The sequence below is a fragment of the Eptatretus burgeri genome, chromosome 11 (genome assembly GCF_056783735.1).
Source record: "Eptatretus burgeri isolate ZD-2024b chromosome 11, Ebu_testis_v1, whole genome shotgun sequence".
Lineage (NCBI taxonomy): Eukaryota > Metazoa > Chordata > Myxini > Myxiniformes > Myxinidae > Eptatretus > Eptatretus burgeri.
In genome coordinates this window covers 4,178,716-4,203,100 of record NC_140971.1, presented here as the reverse complement: position 1 = coordinate 4,203,100, position 24,385 = coordinate 4,178,716, and the positions used below count along the sequence as shown (strand labels likewise).

The following is a 24,385-nucleotide window of genomic DNA, read 5'->3' as shown; positions in this document are numbered from 1 at the left end:
TTAAATTATCAGATTTCACAACAGATTTCGACACTGATTTAGTCTGGACGATATCCGATCCTCAAAGCTGAAATAATGTTTCGATGATATACTTTAATTAGTCCGTGAGAGTAGATCGTGGAAAATGGTATCATAGAATGCATGAAATCGCTCCAAACTCCTAATTTGAAAACTATAGTACTTACAAAAGCGATGTACACAAAGATTCAGAGCAATGATGAATAGGCATAAAAAATATGAATGAGGAAAGTGTGAATGTGTGTGTGTGTGTGTGTGTGTGTGTGTGTGTGTGTGTGTGTGTGTGTGTGTGTGTGTGTGTGTGTGTGTGTGTGTGTGTGTGTGTGTGTGTGTGTGTGTGTGTGTGTGTGTGTGTGTGTGTGTGTGTGTGATTGTGTGTGAGAACCACCCAAAAGGCGAGCGAGTAATAGTATTTCAGACTTGTTCAGCTCATCTCGTGTATTCACAACGAAACGTCCAGTTAGGATTTTTAAGCACCAATGGCTTTTGGAAACGCGGTATGTTGTAAATGGAAACACAAAATAGAACATTTCAAACAAGTATTTCACTTCACGGTGATATTTTAACGATATACTTCGATAAAGAGTTTGATTAATGTCTCGCGGTAACATCAAAGGAGGATTCATTAACAATTACTCGAGAACCTGAAACCACCGCCGCTCCACCCCACCCGAACACCGCTCCACCCCACACGAACACCGCTCCATCCCCACCCGAACACCGCTCCACCCCACACGAACACCGCTCCACCCCACCCGAACACCGCTCCACCCCACACGAACACCGCTCCATCCCACACGAACACCGCTCCACCCCACACGAACACCGCTCCATACCCACTCGAACACCGCTCCACCCCACACGAACACCGCTCCACCCCACCCGAACACCGCTCCACCCCACACGAACACCACTCCATCCCCACCCGAACACCGCTCGACCCCCACCCGAACACCGCTCGACCCCCACCCGAACACCGCGCCACCCCCACCCAAACACCGAGCCACCCCAACCCCCACCCGAACACCGCTCCACCCCCACCCCCACCCGAACACCGCGCCACCCCAACTCCACCCCCACCCAAACACCGCGCCACCCCCACCCCCACCCGAACACCGCTCCACCCCCACCCGAACACCGCTCTACCCCCACCCGAACACCGCTCCACCTCCACCGGAACACCGCTCCACCCCCACCCGAACACCGCTCCACCCCACACGAACACCGCTCCATCCCCACCCGAACACCGCTCGACCCCCACACGAACACCGCTCGACCCCCACCCGAACACCGCGCCACCCCCACCCAAACACCGAGCCACCCCAACCCCCACCCGAACACCGCGCCACCCCCACCCGAACACCGCGCCACCCCCACCCCCACCCGAACACCGCGCCACCCCCACCCCCACCAGAACACCGCTCCACCCCCACCCCCACCCGAACACCGCGCCACCCCACCCCACCCCCACCCAAACACAGCGCCACCCCCACCCCCACCCGAACACCGCTCCACCCCACCCGAACACCGCTCCACCCCACCCGAACACCGCCTTCTTCCCTCATCGCTCGTCGCCATGGAAACACGCCTCACTGCGTGCCTTGACGTTCCGGTTTGTTTGTGGACCTGGTTGTGTTTGCTGCTGAAAACATGAACGAATCGACCGTCAAATGGTTCATGGTACTCACACTGATAATGGACCCGTCTGCGGGAGGTAATTAAATGTCGGATTGCTTTACCCGAGGATTTCCCCGATTTTATGGGTGAAATTGGATTGAATGGAGAAGTACATAAGTATCTGGATACCGAAGCGTGAGTCCGATATTCCCCCCAAAAAAGAAAACCCAGCTGGCTTACGAATGCTTCAGGGAGAGGTTAATCTACCCGCCCCAACCAGTCCAAACAATGTGGTGAACTCTTCATGTCCTCGAAATACACTTCGGATGATTCGAAAATACCTGTATTACCAACAAGGAGGTAGAGAGGTCTTGTAACAGATACCACATAGAGTTGTGTTAGTAGGGTGCACCATGTGGAGTCGTGATGGTACATGTGGAGTTGTGATGGTACATGTGGAGGTGTGATGGTACACCATGTGGAGTCGTGATGGTACATGTGGAGTCGTGATGGTACATGTGGTCTTGTAACAGATACCACATAGAGTTGTGTTAGTAGGGTGCACCATGTGGAGTCGTGAGGGTACATGTGGAGTTGTGATGGTACATGTGGTCTTGTAACAGATACCACATAGAGTTGTGTTAGTAGGGTGCACCATGTGGAGTCGTGATGGTACATGTGGAGTTGTGATGGTACATGTGGCCTTGTAACAGATACCACATAGAGTTGTGTTAGTAGGGTGCACCATGTGGAGTCGTGATGGTACATGTGGAGTCGTGATGGTACATGTGGTCTTGTAACAGATACCACATAGAGTTGTGTTAGTAGGGTGCACCATGTGGAGTCGTGAGGGTACATGTGGAGTTGTGATGGTACATGTGGTCTTGTAACAGATACCACATAGAGTTGTGTTAGTAGGGTGCACCATGTGGAGTCGTAATGGTACATGTGGAGGTGTGATGGTACACCATGTGGAGTTGTGAGGGTACATGTGGAGTCGTGATGGTACATGTGGCCTTGTAACAGATACCACATAGAGTTGTGTTAGTAGGGTGCACCATGTGGAGTCGTGAGGGTACATGTGGAGTTGTGATGGTACATGTGGTCTTGTAACAGATACCACATAGAGTTGTGTTAGTAGGGTGCACCATGTGGAGTTGTGAGGGTACATGTGGAGTTGTGATGGTACATGTGGCCTTGTAACAGATACCACATAGAGTTGTGTTAGTAGGGTGCACCATGTGGAGTCGTAATGGTACATGTGGAGGTGTGATGGTACACCATGTGGAGTTGTGAGGGTACAAGTGGAGTTGTGATGGTACATGTGGCCTTGTAACAGATACCACATCGAGTTGTGTTGGTAGGGTGCACCATGTGGAGTTGTGAGGGTACATGTGGAGTTGTGATGGTACATGTGGCCTTGTAACAGATACCACATAGAGTTGTGTTAGTAGGGTGCACCATGTGGAGTCGTGATGGTACATGTGGAGTTGTGATGGTACATGTGGAGGTGTGATGGTACACCATGTGGAGTCGTGATGGTACATGTGGAGTCGTGATGGTACATGTGGTCTTGTAACAGATACCACATAGAGTTGTGTTAGTAGGGTGCACCATGTGGAGTCGTGATGGTACATGTGGAGTTGTGATGGTACATGTGGCCTTGTAACAGATACCACATAGAGTTGTGTTAGTAGGGTGCACCATGTGGAGTTGTGAGGGTACATGTTGAGTTGTGATGGTACATGTGGTCTTGTAACAGATACCACATAGAGTTGTGTTAGTAGGGTGCACCATGTGGAGTTGTGAGGGTACATGTGGAGTTGTGATGGTACATGTGGCCTTGTAACAGATACCACATAGAGTTGTGTTGGTAGGGTGCACCATGTGGAGTTGTGAGGGTACATGTGGAGTTGTGATGGTACATGTGGCCTTGTAACAGATACCACATAGAGTTGTGTTAGTAGGGTGCACCATGTGGAGTCGTAATGGTACATGTGGAGGTGTGATGGTACACCATGTGGAGTTGTGAGGGTACATGTGGAGTTGTGATGGTACATGTGGCCTTGTAACAGATACCACATAGAGTTGTGTTGGTAGGGTGCACCATGTGGAGTTGTGAGGGTACATGTGGAGTTGTGATGGTACATGTGGCCTTGTAACAGATACCACATAGAGTTGTGTTAGTAGGGTGCACCATGTGGAGTCGTGATGGTACATGTGGAGTTGTGATGGTACATGTGGAGGTGTGATGGTACACCATGTGGAGTCGTGATGGTACATGTGGAGTCGTGATGGTACATGTGGTCTTGTAACAGATACCACATAGAGTTGTGTTAGTAGGGTGCACCATGTGGAGTCGTGATGGTACATGTGGAGTTGTCATGGTACATGTGGCCTTGTAACAGATACCACAAAGAGTTGTGTTAGTAGGGTGCACCATGTGGAGTTGTGAGGGTACATGTTGAGTTGTGATGGTACATGTGGAGTTGTGATGGTACATGTGGCCTTGTAACAGATACCACATAGAGTTGTGTTGGTAGGGTGCACCATGTGGAGTTGTGAGGGTACATGTGGAGTTGTGATGGTACATGTGGCCTTGTAACAGATACCACATAGAGTTGTGTTGGTAGGGTGCACCATGTGGAGTTGTGAGGGTACATGTGGAGTTGTGATGGTACATGTGGCCTTGTAACAGATACCACATAGAGTTGTGTTAGTAGGGTGCACCATGTGGAGTCGTGATGGTACATGTGGAGTTGTGATGGTACATGTGGAGGTGTGATGGTACACCATGTGGAGTCGTGATGGTACATGTGGAGTCGTGATGGTACATGTGGTCTTGTAACAGATACCACATAGAGTTGTGTTAGTAGGGTGCACCATGTGGAGTCGTGATGGTACATGTGGAGTTGTCATGGTACATGTGGCCTTGTAACAGATACCACAAAGAGTTGTGTTAGTAGGGTGCACCATGTGGAGTTGTGAGGGTACATGTTGAGTTGTGATGGTACATGTGGTCTTGTAACAGATACCACATAGAGTTGTGTTAGTAGGGTGCACCATGTGGAGTCGTGATGGTACATGTGGAGTTGTGATGGTACATGTGGCCTTGTAACAGATACCACATAGAGTTGTGTTAGTAGGGTGCACCATGTGGAGTCGTGAGGGTACATGTGGAGTTGTGATGGTACATGTGGTCTTGTAACAGATACCACATAGAGTTGTGTTAGTAGGGTGCACCATGTGGAGTTGTGAGGGTACATGTGGAGTCGTGATGGTACATGTGGCCTTGTAACAGATACCACATAGAGTTGTGTTAGTAGGGTGCACCATGTGGAGTCGTGAGGGTACATGTGGCCTTGTAACAGATACCACATAGAGTTGTGTTAGTAGGGTGCACCATGTGGAGTCGTAATGGTACATGTGGAGGTGTGATGGTACACCATGTGGAGTTGTGAGGGTACATGTGGAGTTGTGATGGTACATGTGGCCTTGTAACAGATACCACATAGAGTTGTGTTGGTAGGGTGCACCATGTGGAGTTGTGAGGGTACATGTGGAGTTGTGATGGTACATGTGGCCTTGTAACAGATACCACATAGAGTTGTGTTCGTAGGGTGCACCATGTGGAGTTGTGAGGGTACATGTTGAGTTGTGATGGTACATGTGGTCTTGTAACAGATACCACATAGAGTTGTGTTAGTAGGGTGCACTATGTGGAGTCGTGATGGTACATGTGGAGTTGTGATGGTACATGTGGAGTTGTGATGGTACATGTGGCCTTGTAACAGATACCACATAGAGTTGTGTTAGTAGGGTGCACCATGTGGAGTCGTGAGGGTACATGTGGAGTTGTGATGGTACATGTGGTCTTGTAACAGATACCACATAGAGTTGTGTTAGTAGGGTGCACCATGTGGAGTTGTGAGGGTACATGTGGAGTCGTGATGGTACATGTGGCCTTGTAACAGATACCACATAGAGTTGTGTTAGTAGGGTGCACCATGTGGAGTCGTGAGGGTACATGTGGCCTTGTAACAGATACCACATAGAGTTGTGTTAGTAGGGTGCACCATGTGGAGTCGTAATGGTACATGTGGAGGTGTGATGGTACACCATGTGGAGTTGTGAGGGTACATGTGGAGTTGTGATGGTACATGTGGCCTTGTAACAGATACCACATCGAGTTGTGTTGGTAGGGTGCACCATGTGGAGTTGTGAGGGTACATGTGGAGTTGTGATGGTACATGTGGCCTTGTAACAGATACCACATGGAGTTGTGTTAGTAGGGTGCACCATGTGGAGTCGTGAGGGTACATGTGGAGTTGTGATGGTACATGTGGTCTTGTAACAGATACCACATAGAGTTGTGTTAGTAGGGTGCACCATGTGGAGTCGTGAGGGTACATGTGGAGTTGTGATGGTACATGTGGCCTTGTAACAGATACCACATGGAGTTGTGTTAGTAGGGTGCACCATGTGGAGTCGTGAGGGTACATGTGGAGTTGTGATGGTACATGTGGCCTTGTAACAGATACCACATAGAGTTGTGTTAGTGGGGTGCACCATGTGGAGTCGTAATGGTACATGTGGAGGTGTGATGGTACACCATGTGGAGTTGTGAGGGTACATGTGGAGTTGTGATGGTACATGTGGCCTTGTAACAGATACCACATAGAGTTGTGTTGGTAGGGTGCACCATGTGGAGTTGTGAGGGTACATGTGGAGTTGTGATGGTACATGTGGCCTTGTAACAGATACCACATAGAGTTGTGTTAGTAGGGTGCACCATGTGGAGTCGTGATGGTATATGTGGCCTTGTAACAGATACCACATAGAGTTGTGTTAGTAGGGTGCACCATGTGGAGTTGTGAGGGTACATGTGGAGTTGTGATGGTACATGTGGCCTTGTAACAGATACCACATAGAGTTGTGTTAGTTGGGTGCACCATGTGGAGTCGTGATGGTACATGTGGAGTTGTGATGGTACATGTGGTCTTGTAACAGATACCACATAGAGTTGTGTTAGTAGGGTGCACTATGTGGAGTCGTGATGGTACATGTGGAGTCGTGATGGTACATGTGGTCTTGTAACAGATACCACATAGAGTTGTGTTAGTAGGGTGCACCATGTGGAGTCGTGATGGTACATGTGGAGTTGTCATGGTACATGTGGCCTTGTAACAGATACCACAAAGAGTTGTGTTAGTAGGGTGCACCATGTGGAGTTGTGAGGGTACATGTTGAGTTGTGATGGTACATGTGGAGGTGTGATGGTACACCATGTGGAGTCGTGATGGTACATGTGGAGTCGTGATGGTACATGTGGTCTTGTAACAGATACCACATAGAGTTGTGTTAGTAGGGTGCACCATGTGGAGTCGTGATGGTACATGTGGAGTTGTGATGGTACATGTGGAGTCGTGATGGTACATGTGGTCTTGTAACAGATACCACATAGAGTTGTGTTAGTGGGGTGCACCATGTGGAGTCGTAATGGTACATGTGGAGGTGTGATGGTACACCATGTGGAGTTGTGAGGGTACATGTGGAGTTGTGATGGTACATGTGGCCTTGTAACAGATACCACATAGAGTTGTGTTGGTAGGGTGCACCATGTGGAGTTGTGAGGGTACATGTGGAGTTGTGATGGTACATGTGGCCTTGTAACAGATACCACATAGAGTTGTGTTAGTAGGGTGCACCATGTGGAGTCGTGATGGTATATGTGGCCTTGTAACAGATACCACATAGAGTTGTGTTAGTAGGGTGCACCATGTGGAGTTGTGAGGGTACATGTGGAGTTGTGATGGTACATGTGGCCTTGTAACAGATACCACATAGAGTTGTGTTAGTAGGGTGCACCATGTGGAGTTGTGAGGGTACATGTGGAGTTGTGATGGTACATGTGGCCTTGTAACAGATACCACATAGAGTTGTGTTAGTAGGGTGCACCATGTGGAGTCGTAATGGTACATGTGGAGGTGTGATGGTACACCATGTGGAGTTGTGAGGGTACATGTGGAGTTGTGATGGTACATCTGGCCTTGTAACAGATACCACATAGAGTTGTGTTGGTAGGGTGCACCATGTGGAGTTGTGAGGGTACATGTGGAGTTGTGATGGTACATGTGGCCTTGTAACAGATACCACATAGAGTTGTGTTAGTAGGGTGCACCATGTGGAGTCGTAATGGTACATGTGGAGGTGTGATGGTACACCATGTGGAGTTGTGAGGGTACATGTGGAGTTGTGATGGTACATGTGGCCTTGTAACAGATACCACATAGAGTTGTGTTGGTAGGGTGCACCATGTGGAGTTGTGAGGGTACATGTGGAGTTGTGATGGTACATGTGGCCTTGTAACAGATACCACATAGAGTTGTGTTAGTAGGGTGCACCATGTGGAGTGGTGAGGGTACATGTGGAGTTATGATGGTACATGTGGCCTTGTAACAGATACCACATAGAGTTGTGTTAGTAGGGTGCACCATGTGGAGTTGTGAGGGTACATGTGGAGTCGTGATGGTACATGTGGCCTTGCAACAGATACCACATAGAGTTGTGTTAGTAGGGTGCACCATGTGGAGTCGTAATGGTACATGTGGAGGTGTGATGGTACACCATGTGGAGTTGTGAGGGTACATGTGGAGTTGTGATGGTACATGTGGCCTTGTAACAGATACCACATAGAGTTGTGTTAGTAGGGTGCATCATGTGGAGTCGTGATGGTACATGTGGAGGTGTGATGGTACACTATGTGGTCGTGATGGTTGGTACACCATGTGGAGTCGTGATGGTACATGTGGAGGTGTGATGGTACACCACGTGGAGTTGTGATGGTACACCATGTGGAGGTGTGATGGTACACTATGTGGTCGTGATGGTTGGTACACCATGTGGAGTTGTGATGGTACACCATGTGGAGTTGTGATGGTACACCATGTGGAGTTGTGATGGTACACTATGTGGTCGTGATGGTTGGTACACCATGTGGAGTTGTGATGGTACACCATGTGGAGTTGTGATGGTACACCATGTGGAGTTGTGATGGTACACTATGTGGTCGTGATGGTTGGTACACCATGTGGAGTTGTGATGGTACACCATGTGGAGTCGTGATGGTACACCATGTGGAGTTGTGATGGTACACCATGTGGAGTTGTGATGGTACACCATGTGGAGTCGTGATGGTTGGTACACCATGTGGAGTTGTGATGGTACACCATGTGGAGGTGTGATGGTACACTATGTGGTCGTGATGGTTGGTACACCATGTGGAGTCGTGATGGTACATGTGGAGGTGTGATGGTACACCACGTGGAGTTGTGATGGTACACCATGTGGAGTTTCGTTCACCGATGCAAATCCTTCATTGTAACACAAATGCCGCATTTGTTCTGATAATCCTTTATCTCATTCGTTGTTCTGTATTCTCAAGATTTTCTTCACCCCAACAACCCCACTCCATTTCCTTCAATTGATTGCAGAGTTCCCGCCACAATGGTCCCCTTGGAGCCCGTGGTTGTGCCTGTGTGATGTGCGCCGTGCGGTGCGCTTCCGCCACTACCCCGCTACCGAGTACATCAACACAATCCCAGTAAAGTATACAACGTATTTCGTGCTGTAAAGTATACAACGTATTACGTGCTGTGAACATGTGTTTCATGCACGAGAAGTGGAACACCCTCTCCCATCAGGACCCCCAAATCACAGGCACCACCTCGTCCTGTGGATGTGTTTAACATGCGGCCGGCACGGTTAATATCCTTCTCTCACGGCCACAATTAATCCCACGTTCTTGTGGGCTCGGCCGGGGGAAGCTCGGCCCAAGTCTTTCACGAACCGGCTGGCCAGGTTCCATTGAACACCATGTCCACCACGTGGAGCTGTCGTCTAGATTCGAGATGATGATGATGATTATTATTATTCTCAATGTTCCAAAACACTTACATCAGCAGCGCTGATGCTAAAAGAGAAACTGTCCTACTTTGGTTGTACACACCATATGCATGCAGAAAGCGAAAGTGTGGAGAAGTCAACCAGGCTGGTGAGGTTGAGAAGAAGAAGAAGAAGAAGAAGAAGAAGAAGAAGAAGAAGAAGAAGAAGAAGAAGAAGAAGAAGAAGAAGAAGAAGAAGAAGAAGAAGAAGAAGAAGAAGAAGAAGAAGAAGAAGAAGAAGAAGAAGAAGAAGAAGAAGAAGAAGAAGAAGAAGAAGAAGAAGAAGAAGAAGAAGAAGAAGAAGAAGAAGAAGAAGAAGAAGAAGAAGAAGAAGAAGAAGAAGAAGATAAAAGCTGCAACAAAGCTGTCTCTGCCAGAACTTCGGAAAAGAATGCAGGACAGCGTGGTTTGGAGAGATCTGATCATCAATGTCACCAGAAGTCAGCCAATGGTTATAATAACTTTTACTTCCGTTGGGTGTGTGGACCAGCGACTCTTACCCTATACACCGCCCATGTGTAAGTACGTCCAATGTTCTCCAAACTTCCCTCAGGCGCGTATTAAGCAATGCCGACGGCCGTTAGTAATAGGGTTTATGGGTCGAATAAAGGTAACGATTCGGCAATAAGGGGGATGAGGGCAAATGGCACATCACACTTAAAACCATGAACGGGAGAAATCACATACAAGGCTCCAAAGTACAAGTTAATAATAATCGATATATTGTCCACATATAATCCGATGGCTATAGAAAATCGGACGGGCAATGAGACACATACTTCGTGCGTAAACACTGATCATTTAAGCACTTTTATTGGCTGAAGTTCATTGTGGCCTAGCTTGAGGCCTAGCAAGTCGAGACAGCTCGGATCCGTTAGTCTGTGGCAAACGCGACAATCTCATAGAACGCGTCAAGGATGTCGGGTTTCCTCCAATTTCCTTCAGTTTTGTGTTAAATAGCAGTAGCCACTGTTTAAAAATGTAATTGGTTCGCGGGTGCCAGCAGTAACCACTATGTTCGTTGTGTTTGTGTGTCTGTCTGATGGGTGGTCGGCGAGACTACCGTTATTCTCAGGTTTTCCGTCTGTCTGTATGTATGTAATGGACAGCTCTGGAGGCCAGAGGAGTCAACCGATTTTGATGAAACTTGACTGGTACGTTCATACCAGGATCGAGTTGTATGCTTTTGAGCACCGTTGCTATGGACACCACCGTTGCCTAGCAACGGGACTTTGAAATTTTTGAAAAAAAAAATCCGAAAAATATTTATATATTTTCTTTTTTCGAAAATCAAAAATCGGCTTCCGCGTTTTTATGCGCACTATAATCAACCTCTTTGTCAAAAAATTTCATCCCGATCCGTCAAAAACTGTATGACTAGTATGCAATTATGTAGCGACCATCCATGTCACCTACCGGCTTACAAGTCTCTTTGTAATGGACAGCTCTGGAGGCCAGAGGAGTCAACCGATTTTGATGAAACTTGGACACAAGCTGGATATCATGGTCTAGTTGTGTCTTTTTGTATGAAGGGCGTCCCACGCCCCTTGTGGGCAGAGCTACGCCCACTTGAACTTTTGTTCTCGCAATTTCATTTCCTAGAAGCTCCGCGTAATATCCATAAGTACAACATATAAAAAAAAATCCGATTTGATTTGGTCAATTTTGACGGAAGAGATGGGTTTTTTACGGTAGGGCTTCCTCAATAATGCCCGCGAACCATCGTCGCCTCCCGGCTTGTCATTTTTACTTCCGGTAGGTGTGCTCCACGATAAGCTATTTATACACCTCAACACAGAGTTCATCCAAGGTGGGAAAAACAAAAACCCCCTCGAGGAGGTGGGCAAATTGAGTCACTCCAACCGCTGTCGAAGTGACCGCTAGTCCCCCTGGCAAGTTTGCTTTCAATTGGATAATTCATGTCAGATCGATTTGTAAATGGTATCTTGTGCAGATTCAACATCTATTGTTAATGTAACACCGACAATGTAATTGTTAGTAAAGGTTGATACAAAATCGTGTGAGAATGCCCCAACTCTATGAAGGTGTAAGATACATTCTTGCTTCATGGTGCTGAAGTGATGCGATTGAGCCATTTAAGATCAAGAAGAACATCAAAAAAAATGCAGAAGTTTTTTCATCAGAATGGATAGAATACGAGCAGAGTACACACCCCTCAAAGGACAGAGGAGCTCCTTGTGAGCAAACGGCCATCCATATCTGGTACCCAACTACGTCTGTGGACATCGTCCTGCAGTTGGATACCTCTTTCTAGGAGGTTGGCGACAGGATTTGCACTCCGGCCACCATAAAACACTTCACTCCGCAAAACGCACAAAACTAAAAACCCACTCCATGGGAGGACATCCTGTGCAGCTGCCTTGTGCTCACCAGATGACGCGATTGAGGAAAAGCATTTCCGGCCCCCATTATTTGATGATAGGAGGAAAATCATGGGGAAACCTTCCTCGGTCAGGTTGTGATGGTGTGTGTCGGGGTGGTGCTGAGCTATGACCTCCTTAAGTGGTACTTTTGTGGTCCCTTCAGGTGGGTGCGTGGAATATCTTCACTCGAAGAGAGGATGATCATCTGTCTTGGCTATCATCTGAGCTCCAGCGTTTGGACATTAGTATTGCAGCACTCTCTGAGGTTCAGAGACCGGACAGTGATGAGATCATGTGTGTGTTGACACCTCCTGTTGGTATGGTCGCTCTGTTGGTGACCATGCCCAAGGAGTTGCTGTCGCTTAATCCAAGAAACTCACTCCCGTAATAACTGATGTAACACCGGTCAACGAGCATATTTTGAGACGAAGGATTCTTCACTTCGTGGCTGTCGTTTCCTGGTCTCTGGATGTGCTCCGACTGAGGTGAGTGATCTCACTGTGAAGGACGCATTCTATGCCACGCTCGAGTCTGTGGTTGCTCAGTGTCTCAGGCGAGATACTCTTCCAGCCTTGGGGGATTTCAATGCATCGACTGGAACTGATAGCGATGGTTATGAGACATGTGTTGGTCCCCATGGGTCTGGAACTGTGAACCAGAATAGCACTAAGTTCCTTGACTTTACTTGCTTTGTTCCTTTGATTGACCATGTGCTCGTTTATGGTTGCTGGAGGATGCTCCAGAACTGCAGAGTCCACCAGAGTTCTCAGTTCCTCAATAATGACCACAGACTTGTTGTAGGAACTCTGAAGTTGCAGCTTAAATCCAGGAGAATGGTACCATCCCAGCCTACACTGGATGTTGACCAGCTCAAGGATGAGAGGATGGCTAAGGAGTTTGTGAACAGGCCGAGTGGAGATTTGGGGGTCTGGGTGCTTTTGGGGATCCTGAAGAGTTGTGGAGTTCCTTCAAGACCACCGTCCTTGATGTTGCCAGTGGATGTCTTGGAACTCACCGTCGGGCGAAGAATTTTGTCTCTCAAGGGACACTGGATAACATTGACCAAAGTCGCAGGCCCTGGGTGAATGGCAGAACTGAGCTGTTCAGGGAGTTGAGGCATAAAACTGTGCGTGCACGAAGGGTGGACAAAGGCGGCCTATGTGCGAGGAATCTGTGAGGGGGTAGAGCATCACCTGTGGGCAAGTGATTCTAGTCCTGCTTTCAGGGGAATTTGCGCATTGTGTTCCTCCAAGTCCATCCCTCAGTGTACTGCAGTTAGAGCGGAGGGTGGTGGTCTCTTGACAGAGGAGTCCGAAGTGAAGGCCCACTGGGCCGGTTACTTTGAGCGGTTGTACCAGACTGATCCACCAGCTGTCGAGTTTGATGTCAGGGGTGTTACTATCCCTATTGCTGACCCTCCAATCAACTGTGGTCCACCTTCGTTTGTGGAAACAGTCTGTGGTGAACCGGTTGAAATGGGGTAAAGCTCCCGAGATTTGTGGCACCCATGTCAAACTTCTCAAAGCTGGTGGAAATGCTGTATTCGTGTCATTGCATGCAGTTTTGTGCTCTGCCTGGAACACAGGCATCATCCCAACTGACTGGAAAAGGGGCCTTTTTGTCCCTCTCTGGAAAGAGAAGGGTGATCGCCAGGACTGCAACAACTACCGAGGGGTGACGCTGCTCTCAGTGCCGGGCAAGGTCTTTGCTCGGTTAATTCTTGATAGAGGTCAAAGGTCCGCGATAGGTTTTCTTTCCCGAGATAACTTGAGGATTGCTGAAGGTTTCCTCGTCAATCTTAATACAAGTATGTATCATGATGCATATATAAATTGATTCAATTAAGTTGTCAAGAGTTCAAAGGTTAAATGTCAAGTCAGGTAAAAATGAGAGATTTGAAAACAGCTGAAGGGATTAAAATCAAACTTGGGTCAAGTGTGCCTGTTGTTTGCTTCATAATTCAGGTGGTGGGCTTGGGATCCTGGGATCCTGAGCTCAAATCCCCCCCCCCCCGCAACTGTTGAATTAATACCAGGTGGGGATGACTCTGTCATCCTTCCAAGGTCGGAAAAATGAGTGCCAGCTTGCTGGTATCCTGTGTCGGAGTGGCGACCCGTCCAGGATTGTACTCAACAGTGAAGGAGACTGCTTAGGCAGCACCAACGCTCTGCACAGAGTATGGTCTCGATAGATGGATGGTTCGACACCATCTGCTTGAATACCAGCGCCCAGAGCAGTCAGGTTTTTCACCAAGAGGTCAACAATTGACCGTATCCTTGCTCTTCGGGTCCTCACTAAACGCAGACGAGAGTTTTGGCAGGGGCTGCTTGCAGCCTATGTTGATCTCTGTAAAGCGTTTGATTCAGTGAATCGAGATGCCCTCTGGAAGATTCTTGGTCTTTATGGGGTGCCACCAAATCTGATCAATCTGATGTCTGAACTATACTCTGGAACTGAGAGTGCTGTGAAATGTGGTGGTACCATCTCTGACTTATTTCCAGTTGTTACTCGAGTTCAACAGGGGTGTGTACTGGCCCCCACGCTTTTCAGCACTTGTATGGACTGCATTCTGGGGAGGATGCCGGAGAGATCAAGTTGAAGTGCATCGTTTGGGAATATCAAGATCTCTGACCTTGATTTGGCAGATGATGCAGTCATCCTTGCGGAGACTCTGGATATCCTTTTGGGGGCCCTCGAGGTGCTGAATGAGGACTCGGAGCCGCTGGGATTACGGGTTTCCAGGGTCAAAACTAAGATGCAGGCTTTCAATGATATCTTGGATGCTGCTATCCTGTCTGTTCCTGTTTGTGGCGAGGATGTTGAGGTCACGGAGATATTCACTTACCTTGGCAGTGATATTCATGTCTCTGCTAGCTATGAGCCAGAGGTCAACAGACGTCTGGGTCAGGCCCGGGGAGTCATGATTCAGTGCTTCATGGGGTGTGGCGCTGCCGGTACATGTGCGGGAGGACGAAAGTCCGAGTCTTCGGGTCCTTGGTGCTTCCAGTCTTGCTCTATGGATGTGAGACGTGGACTCTGACCAGGGATCTGAGAAGGAGACTTAATTCCTTTGGGACCAGGTCTCTTCGGAGAATCCTTGGCTATCGCTGGTCGGACTTTGTGTCCAACGAGCGGTTTCTGAGAGAGACTCAAATGAGATTTGTTACCTGCATAGTCTGTGAGCGTCAGCTGCCGCTGTATGGACATGTGGCTCGTATTCCCGATGCTGATCCTGCTCACCAGATTCTTTCAGCAAGGGAGTCTCGTGAGTGGAGGAGGCCAATGGGCCGACTAGAGTGTACGAGGTGCAGTGGGACGCAAGAAGCACTCGCGCCAGCATCAACTCCGCTTTATTGCGCGACCAGAAGTACACTCCTGCCACCCCTAGCGGGCGAGGCATGATATACGAAAACCCAACCACGTGACACAGCACACTCCTCCCCTCGTAAAAATGACCCGTCACACTATGAAAGGACAATCACAACATGACCACCTGAAACCCATCAACACTCATAATCCTCCAAGTACCGCGGCCGCACCCTGACCCGCCTCGGACGGGCAGCGCCGCCAGACAGTCCAGGCTCAGACGCCTCCCGGCTCGGTCGAGGTGACACCCTCGCCGGACTCGCACCTTCCGCCACCCCAACCACCCCCGACCGCCCAGCCTGCCCGACGTCCCCGGGTAGGACGGCATCAGGCGAAGACCCCCTGGGCGTCAGCCCAACCAGCCCCGGCGATACAACGTCAGGTGCTGGCGACATCACCGGTGGGGGTCCCACATCGTTCGGCCCGGGGAGGTGCGGGGGGGGGGGGTGACGCTGAACAGCGATCATGCATTTGGTCCACGTGCCGCTTCACACATCCCCACCATCAATCCGCACCATGCAATTCGCCGGCCCCAGCACCACAGAGACCATCGCCGGCACCCATTTGGAACCGTGGAAATAATCGCGCACCATTACCCGCGTCGGATATCGAAGCCGCGCAGCCGCGTCGGATGCGACATCGCCCCACTCCCCGACCCTCCAGGTCACAGCAAATCTAGTCTGGACCGCAATGCCCGTCCATAGAGACGAATGGCAGGCAAATCACCCGTGACAGGATGAACTGCGTTCCTGTAATGGAGCAAAAAGACATCGACCACCGTCTCCACAGGTGCAACACCCCCCCTGCGCAAAGCCCGCTTCAACATCTTGACAAACGACTCAGCTTGGCCATTCGTCTCAGGATGATACGGTGCGGACCTTAGATGTCGAATACCATTTTGACGCATAAACTCATCAAATACACCTGCGGTGAACTGCGGACCGTTATCAGAGACCAGGATCTCAGGTAATCCTTTATTAGCAAAGATCGTCCGCAGTTTTTCGACTGTAATGTTTGCTGATGTATGCTGCATTACTACAACCTCCGGCCATTTAGAGAAAGCATCGATCACAATCAAAAACATTTTGCCATTAACCGGTCCCGCAAAATCTACATGGACCCTCTGCCAAGGTCGGTCTGGCGCAGGCCATAGAGCCGAGGCTCGACGCGGGTTATCAGCATCTGTCTGGCACGTGGCGCAACGCTTAACCAACTGCTCAATGTCTTTGTCCAACCCCGGCCACAACAGGCTACGAGCAAGACTCTTGGTCTTCACGATGCCAAGGTGACTGACATGCAGTTCTTCCAAACACCGCTGCCTGAACCTCGGTGGAATCACAGTCCTCATTCCCCACATTACGCACCGTTGGACCAACGACAGCTCCGATGCGCGTGACGTGAAAGGTTGAAATGTCGGTGTCGAAGGCAGATCGCTCCAATTCCCCGTAGAAATTGCCTGGACGACACGGGCAAGCACCGGATCACGAGCCGATTCCACTGCGACCTGCCTGGCAGTGACCGGCCCGCTTTGGACCTGGCCCAGCGCGAAAACATCGACCCGATCGGCCAACTCAGACGCAGCTGGACCCTCCGCACACGGCAAACGTGAGAGCCCGTCACAGTTAGCATGCTTCTCAGTGCATCGGAACTGAATATCATAATCGTAAGCACCCAGAAACAGACACCACCGCTGTATTCGCGCGGCCGCTACCACCGGCACCCCGCGCTCGGGTCTCAGGATGAATTGAAGCAGTTTGTGATCCGTCTGCAAAGTGAAATGCCGCCCCAGCAGGTATTGATGAAACCTCCGCACACCCCAGACGAGGCTGAGAGCCTCACGCTCAATCTGGGCATATCCGCGCTCTGCTGTGGACAGGGTCCGGGATGCAAAACAAACAGGCCGCTCGGAACCATCGTCCATCCTGTGGGAGAGCACTGCCCCGATGCCATATGCAGAGCTGTCGCATGCCAATAGGAGCGGACGCGCAGGCTCGTAGTGCACGAGGACCGTATCCTCTGTGAACCGCCGCTTGACGCGGTCGAACGACGCCTGGTGTGCAGGCCCCCAAGCACAGCGCTCGTCCTTCCTGAGCAACCGTGTTAACGGCGCAAGTTGTGAGCTGAGCCCTCGCACGAACCTTTGGTAATACTGGGCCATACCAATGAACGAGCGCAGCTGCGTCTTGTCGCGAGGCGGTGGCATGTGCTGAATCGCCTCCACCTTCCGAGGACTTTTCAACAGCCCCTCCGGCGTGATGATGTGCCCGAAGTATTCCAAGCGCTGCTTGAAGAACGCGCACTTGTCCCTGTTCAAGCGCAGGCCGCACGCTTCTAGCTTTGTCAACACTTGGGCAATGTTTGCAAGATGCTCGTCCGCCGTTTTCCCCGCAATGAGCACATCGTCCAGGTAGGTCTGAGCGGGCAGGCCAATGCAAACCTGATCCATGGCTTTCTGCCACAAAGCTGGGGCCGAAGCAATCCCAAAACAGAGTCGGGTATATCGATAGAGTCCTTGACACGTGTTGATTGTCAAAAGCTCGCAACTCCCGGGATCCATCGGCAGGTGAAAATATGCATCACGCAGGTCCAGCTTCGTGAAGTATCGACTCCCCGCCAATCGCGCATATATTTCATTGATTGATGGCAATGGATATTGCTCCACGCTGAGCCCCGGGTTAACCGTGGATTTGAAGTCCCCGCACAATCGGACGTCTCCATTCCGTTTCAGCACCGTGACAACCGGGGTGGCCCAATCTGAGCACGACACCCGTTCGATCACTCCACAGGCCTCCAGCCTATCCAGTTCACCCTTGACCTTGTCCCGCAGGACATACGGCACAGGATGTGGTTTACAAAACCGAGGAACCACCCCCTCCTTCAAGAAGAGCTTTGCCTCCATGCCCTTGAGTTTCCCAAGGTCGTCGCTAAACAACCCTTGATGTCTTTGAAGAATCTTCTCCAACTGATCCTCCCATCGGCTCGGCACGGGTTGCACAAGGTGAATTGCGGCCCAGTCTAGCCTGATGCGGGCCAGCCAATCTCGGCCGAGGAGAGACGGTCCCCTCCCCCGCACGACGTACACCCGAAGCGTGGTGACCTGGCCTTGGTACCGCACAGACACGTCTGCCATCCCGACTGGCGTTATCTTCTCGCGGGTGTACGTGAACAGCGTGAGGTTTGACCTGATAAGCTTCACGCCGTTGAGTCTACGCGCGGTCTGTTCGCCGATGAGTGACACCACTGCTCCCGTATCGACCTGGAACGTGATCGGCGTTTTGTTCACTTCGACTTCCACCGTCATCAGGCGCGCCGCCGCCGGGCCAATTGAAAACAGGTCCATCAACGGCCGCTGGTTCCGCCCCGAGTCGCCTCGCACATCGCCGTCCATGACCTTAACGGTGGCCGGCGCCCCACGGCACACAAGCGCCAAATGACCCACCTTGTGACAATTTAAACACACGTTGCCTTTATACGGGCACGCACAGCGCAGGTGTCGACCTTCACATCCCAAGCATATCCGCGGGGTCACCCCGCCGCACGCGCGGTCGCGCGGCGACGTCCGACCCGCATCGAAGGTCGAGCGTGCGTCCCGGGGCGCTCGCGACCCCGCGTGGCCGGTGATGGCTCAAACATTCCCGCGAGTCTGCTCGACTGCTGTAGCCGTGCTGACTGCCGAGTCGAATGTAATGGCTTCACCCTTCAGCCGTAAAATCGCTGCAACCATCTTCGCATCTTGTAAACCAGCAATAAAACGATCTCTGAGCCGAGCTGGACGCTCCCCCGCCGTGAACTTGCATGCCAAGGAAGAATGCTTAATCCGCGCCACGAAATCAGCGACGCGCTCCTCTGCACCCTTCGAGAGGCGATCGAACTGGTATCGAGCGAGCTGTAATGACTTCTCCGGCGCCATGTGTGCTTTCATCTTCTGCACAATGTCCCGAAATGACAGCTCGTCATCCCGGGGCTTGTTTGGCACCACCAAATCACTCAGTAGTCGATAATGCTCCGCCGAAAGCGAAGCGAGCAAGATCGACTTTTGTTTGCTCTCGTCGACCACATCGTTCGCGTGGAAATAGCATCCCAATTGCTCCGAAAACAATCCGAAGTCGTCTCCGACGAAAACGGGCACACATCCGTATTCAACCATCCTCGTCGCCAACTAGAGTGTACGAGGTGCAGTGGGACGCAAGAAGCACGCGCGCCAGCATCAACTCCGCTTTATTGCGCGACCAGAAGTACACTCCTGCCACCCCTAGCGGGCGAGGCATGATATACGAAAACCCAACCACGTGACACAGCACACCGACCACGTGCCTCGTGATTGCAGCAGATTGATCAACATCCCAAAGAAATGGGGTTTGGCCAGGCATCTGCCTGGGGGATGGCCAGACGGTGGCTCTTGGAGTACTAGTGGAAAGTGGACGTAGCGACGCACTGCTCCGGTGCATACTCCCATACCTAACCTGAGTCGGGCGCAATAATGATAATAATGCAATCATGATAATAATAGAACAATACTAATTACCATCATTTCACAGACCTCACCTCGGCAAAGTCCACTGCTATTTCATCTTGCTTCGCCCCAATATCTGGCCTCCAGTTTGGTTACCATTTGCTCCTACCTGACCCCAATGGCCTACAGTTTGGTTGCCACTTGGTCCTGCCAGGCTTGGCCAGCCTTCATTGCACTATTTCATTTGGCCTTCATGTTCTGTAACATGGCCATCATGGCCACAAATTGTTGGGTAAAATCTGGCAGCAGTGGCGACACCAGCTAGCTGTCACTTCTTGTGGAGGGAGGGGGGTTATTGGGGGGCTCCTGGCTACTGTTTGGGGGAGGCAACTCCACCTTGGTATCTTGGAGTATGGATCTCCACTCCAGGCTGTGACCGTTGCTACCCATCTTACTCACCTGGAGACAATCAAGTCCAAGTAGTTTAGAAGGAAATAGTACAATATCGAGATTCTCCAATGTCTTCTTTTCTTTCAATGGATGGTATTAATTTGGCCTGTTCATGTTCTCATCTGAACCCCAGGCTCATAATGCAAGTTAACCAGGTTCGAGTCCCCTATACTCCTACCATGTGTGTTTGTCATTTGCTGCTATAAATGTGATGGTAATTAATGTTGTGTTTTGCTGATGTGTTTGCCCGCATGTGATTTATGCACAAACTCCTCCATGAGCTTTAGATCACAGTTCGAAATGTGCTATTATCCTTTTCAGTACATGAATGATACAAAATGAGTGGTAGTGTTTTTTTGAGTAAAACTAGTGGTCATTGCATGGACACCATGTGGATTTGTGATGTTCCCGATTCTGACAGAATGCACTCGAACAGACTGGGATGTGGGAGGAGCAGCCATGTCCCTCCATTCATTGCAATCTTTGTCCTCTTGGATTTTGTCCGGAAAACATCCAGAAAACTTCCTGGCGCTCTGCAAGTCCTGTTCAACGTGCCTCCATCCCAATGACCCGTTTACATCCCATCACTCCAAACCAACGCCACTCAGGTGGTCTGGCCTATCTCTCATCCTACAAGGACTCTCAAAAACCGAGGTTTTTTTCCACCAGCTTTCCTGCTTCCCATGCTCCTCAGTTAATCCCTAAGCATCAAGGAACACATTTTTCCAGCAACAGATTTTTTCGACATCCTCCACACCAAAAGTCAAAATACGACTTCACATCTTTCCATCATCCTCAACTTAAATCGCCAAAGTCCTCTATTTTCTCAGCTGGTTGGTCCATGAGCAATAGGGTCCATCACCAAACCAACTCCCAAGGCTCTCGACTTAACCAGTCACTTCGGCAAAACATCCCACAGCAACAAAACAACTGGCGACCCGCCGAGTCCGGCTTTCGAGGTCCTGCCAAGCCTGCCTTTTGGCGACCCACCAGGCCCGCCTCTCAGGGACCCGCCGAGCCCGCCTTTCGGGGACCTGCCTTTTGGCGACCCACCGAGCCCGCCTCTCGGGGACCCGCCAGGCCCGCCTCTCGAGGACCCGACGAGCCCACCTCTCAGGGACCCGCCTCTCGAGGACCCGCTGAGCCTGCCTCTCGGCGACCCAACTATTTGACGTCACAGTTAGAAGACACATGGAATCCTGAGATTGCTCTGGAGCGCCATAACCAGGGAGATGATTTTGAAGACATTCCAGTTGTTGACTATGCTGTTTGAATGAATGTCGTGAAGTAAAACAGACTCACACCATTATGGTTGTTTTTTGCAAATCCAAACTCATCAATAATTTTTATGGCAGATCCTGGGCCAATGATTGGTTGCAGTATCTACAGCAAGTTCAGGTCATAAGAATAATTATCTTTAATATTTGTTGGTTCACAGTTTTAATATCCAAAATGTAAATTTTCACAAATTAAATAATTCGACTATACTTCTTAACATAAATGTACATATATATGCATATTGCAAAGTCACATAAACGAATACATACACATGTGCAATGTCCTGCTGGTTCCATTTTCTCAGCTGGTTGGTCCATCAGCAATCGGGTCCATCATCCAACCAAGTCCCAAGGCTCTCTACTTACTCGCTCTCGACTTAACCAGTCACTTCGGCAAAACATCCCACAGCAACCAAACAACCGGCGACCCACCGAGCCACCCTTTTGGGATAAGAATTCATGAAAGGAAACCGCAGTGAAGGAATACACCCGCCTGGACCTCAAAACATCAATCAGCTTCGGGAAAGGGCCAAAGTCAAAATGGCTTTTTGTGTTCACGTTTGCTGCACTGAAGACATCTTCAGTTGTGTCCGTAGTTCTCATTGCTACTGAATCCTTGTGTGGATCATTTCACATTCTCAGCACCCCCAGGGGGTTACCCAGTTCATTGCAAAGTCCTATTGGGTCAGAAAAGGGTCAGCGAATAAAGTTAGGGCTCAAACAGCCAGAATACCCATCATATCCATGCTTAATACAATCAACAAAAGTATAATTGTGAATGCAAATCAAAAGAGAAACTTACACAGACACCCTACGGGGTCCGAATTGTAGAACCGCCACTGAGTGTTTTTTGAGTTTCACCACAAGATGGTGGTGGGAATTAGTGGTGCTGTAGGCTTGTGCAATAAATTATAAATATAACACACATACCGGTGAGGGAAATTGCTATCACGGGAAATGGCCAATTTTGCCAATGAAATGGCCAATCACATCTCAGTGATTTCTATGGCATCAGTATCAGCATGAAACCGCTCATAGAAATGTTTCAGAAAACAAAACAAAATTAGTTTGTTTGCATTCAGCAAGAGTCACAGTAATTGTCTTCAACTTTACTGTTGGTGCCCACCCCCCCCCCCCCCACTCTCTACTGTTCCTTTTGTCCTGCTGAGTCCTGATCCGTTCAGTATACTAGCTATTCCACAAGCCTCGACTGTATAAACAAAAAACTAGAGGGGCATTCGGTAGAACGCATACCTCCGCCACGTGATGCCTGATCCATGAGAACATATCGGGCCCAGTGCATGTTTGAAATATCATACTATACAGTACTATATCGTTTTTGGCCCCGATCTCTCAACGGTGAAGAATCACTTCGTCGATGTTTGAAAGTGGTAATCTCTTCATTAAAACTGCACTTTCAGCAAAACTGTCGTCTTGGTTGCAAATGCAACCTTCTCCCCACCAAAGGTCAGTAGTCAATGATGATGACGATGATGTAAAAACAAAAGCAAGCATTATTTACCTGTAAAGCTGCATCCATCTTTTCATTCGGGTTTCCTTACCAATGGAAATAACAAAACTGCCCAATATAACTGCAGATATTTTCGAAATGGCTTCTGTCCAGTAACCAATCGAACGCCTGTGGGTCAAAATGATCGGCAGATCAACTTGTTACCTGACCATCTGCATGCGTACACCTGTGCAGAAAGCAAATGTCCAAAGCATGACTCGTCCGTTGGGTAAGGTGAAAGCGCTCCTCAATATCAATAGTATCGCTAAGCAATGCCGGATTTACCTTGTCTGTCGCCCTCGGCCAATTTTCAAAGCCGCCCCACCTAAACCCACACCATACCTAACTCACCACAAACGAGATCAGATATAGTCTCTTGGGTGCTGATGCAGTATTTGCTTGTTTTTTTTTCCAGTGACACAGCTTCATTAGTACAGGGGCTTCCTTTCATGCTGAAATGTAATGCCTCATACTTTTTTTTCTTTTTTTAAAAACTTCAAAACAGGTAAGGATACTTGAATGAAACAAAGACAAGTCTGAAGACGACGATGGTTCACGAGCGGTATTTGACGATGTAGATCGTTTCAGAAGTCAACGATGAGACGATGTGATAATTTTTGACCAAGTTATAAAAATGATCAACATGATGTGGTACGAGTGATAGGTTATGACCTGCAAAATGTCGAAAACCCGGTTTCGTTTAACAACTTTCAAAATTTGACCTTTGCATAACCTTTAAAGGTCACAAAACAATGTTGTGGACATTAAAATAAGGAAACGGGATACGTGCTATAGCTTATTGGAGTTAGTTCGTCAAAGAAGGTCGAAAACCCGGTTGGATTCCCACAACTTTGAAAATTTGACCTTTGTGGCCTTTAAAGGTCAAATGTCAAGGATTATGACATTTGGTGCAAAACTTCCTCTGGAACATTCCAGAAACAATATAACGTCATATAGGCTATATGGCATTTCACACTCCTCGGATTATCCATACTTTGATGAAATCAGCGTAAAAACAAACTTGAAGGGGGCGTCACGGGCAAGGTGTTCGAGATAGAGCAAAATGGTTTCAAGACTTTAGGGTGGGGAATGACCTCAAGATTACGCATAAAAAATATTGTCATCCGAGCTCTCAAAGTTTGGGCGGTCGGATGATTTTTCTGTCAAAATTCACAATTTTTTCAGTTTTTGACCTTGTGACCTTGGCCTTGGGACGAAAATGAAAAATCGGACAATGATAAGTTTTAGATAATTCATTTTGCTGTTCAAATACCGAAGAACCCATTCCATTCAGTCAATTCCCTCGGAGAAGATAGATTTTTAATCCAACTACCCCCTAAAAATGGCTATTTTTTGGGTGAGGGTCC

At 49.2% G+C, this 24,385-nt stretch overlaps 2 protein-coding genes across 4 annotated transcripts in view; one reads left to right on the top strand and one right to left on the bottom strand.

Moving 5' to 3' along the window:
• The first annotated feature begins 1,575 nt into the window (after positions 1–1,575).
• Positions 1,576–21,588, top strand: LOC147016341 (uncharacterized). The gene is made up of 3 exons (XM_085844933.1): positions 1,576–1,732; positions 9,129–9,238; positions 20,653–21,588. The coding sequence occupies exons 1-3, from the start codon at positions 1,669–1,671 to the stop codon at positions 21,502–21,504; spliced, it is 1,026 nt and encodes a 341-aa protein (XP_085701059.1). The 5' UTR covers positions 1,576–1,668; the 3' UTR covers positions 21,505–21,588.
• A 163-nt stretch (positions 21,589–21,751) lies between these two features.
• The window catches only part of LOC147016339 (uncharacterized), a 46,563-nt gene continuing 43,929 nt past the window's right edge, over positions 21,752–24,385 (bottom strand). For 2 of the 3 annotated variants that reach the window (XM_085844934.1, XM_085844935.1), the window contains one exon: positions 21,752–22,185. In XM_085844934.1, coding sequence (XP_085701060.1) covers positions 22,139–22,185 — 47 coding nt within the window. In that variant the 3' untranslated portion in view covers positions 21,752–22,138. The remainder of the gene's footprint in view (positions 22,186–24,385) is intronic. The other variant, XR_015049026.1, reaches the window with a different exon arrangement.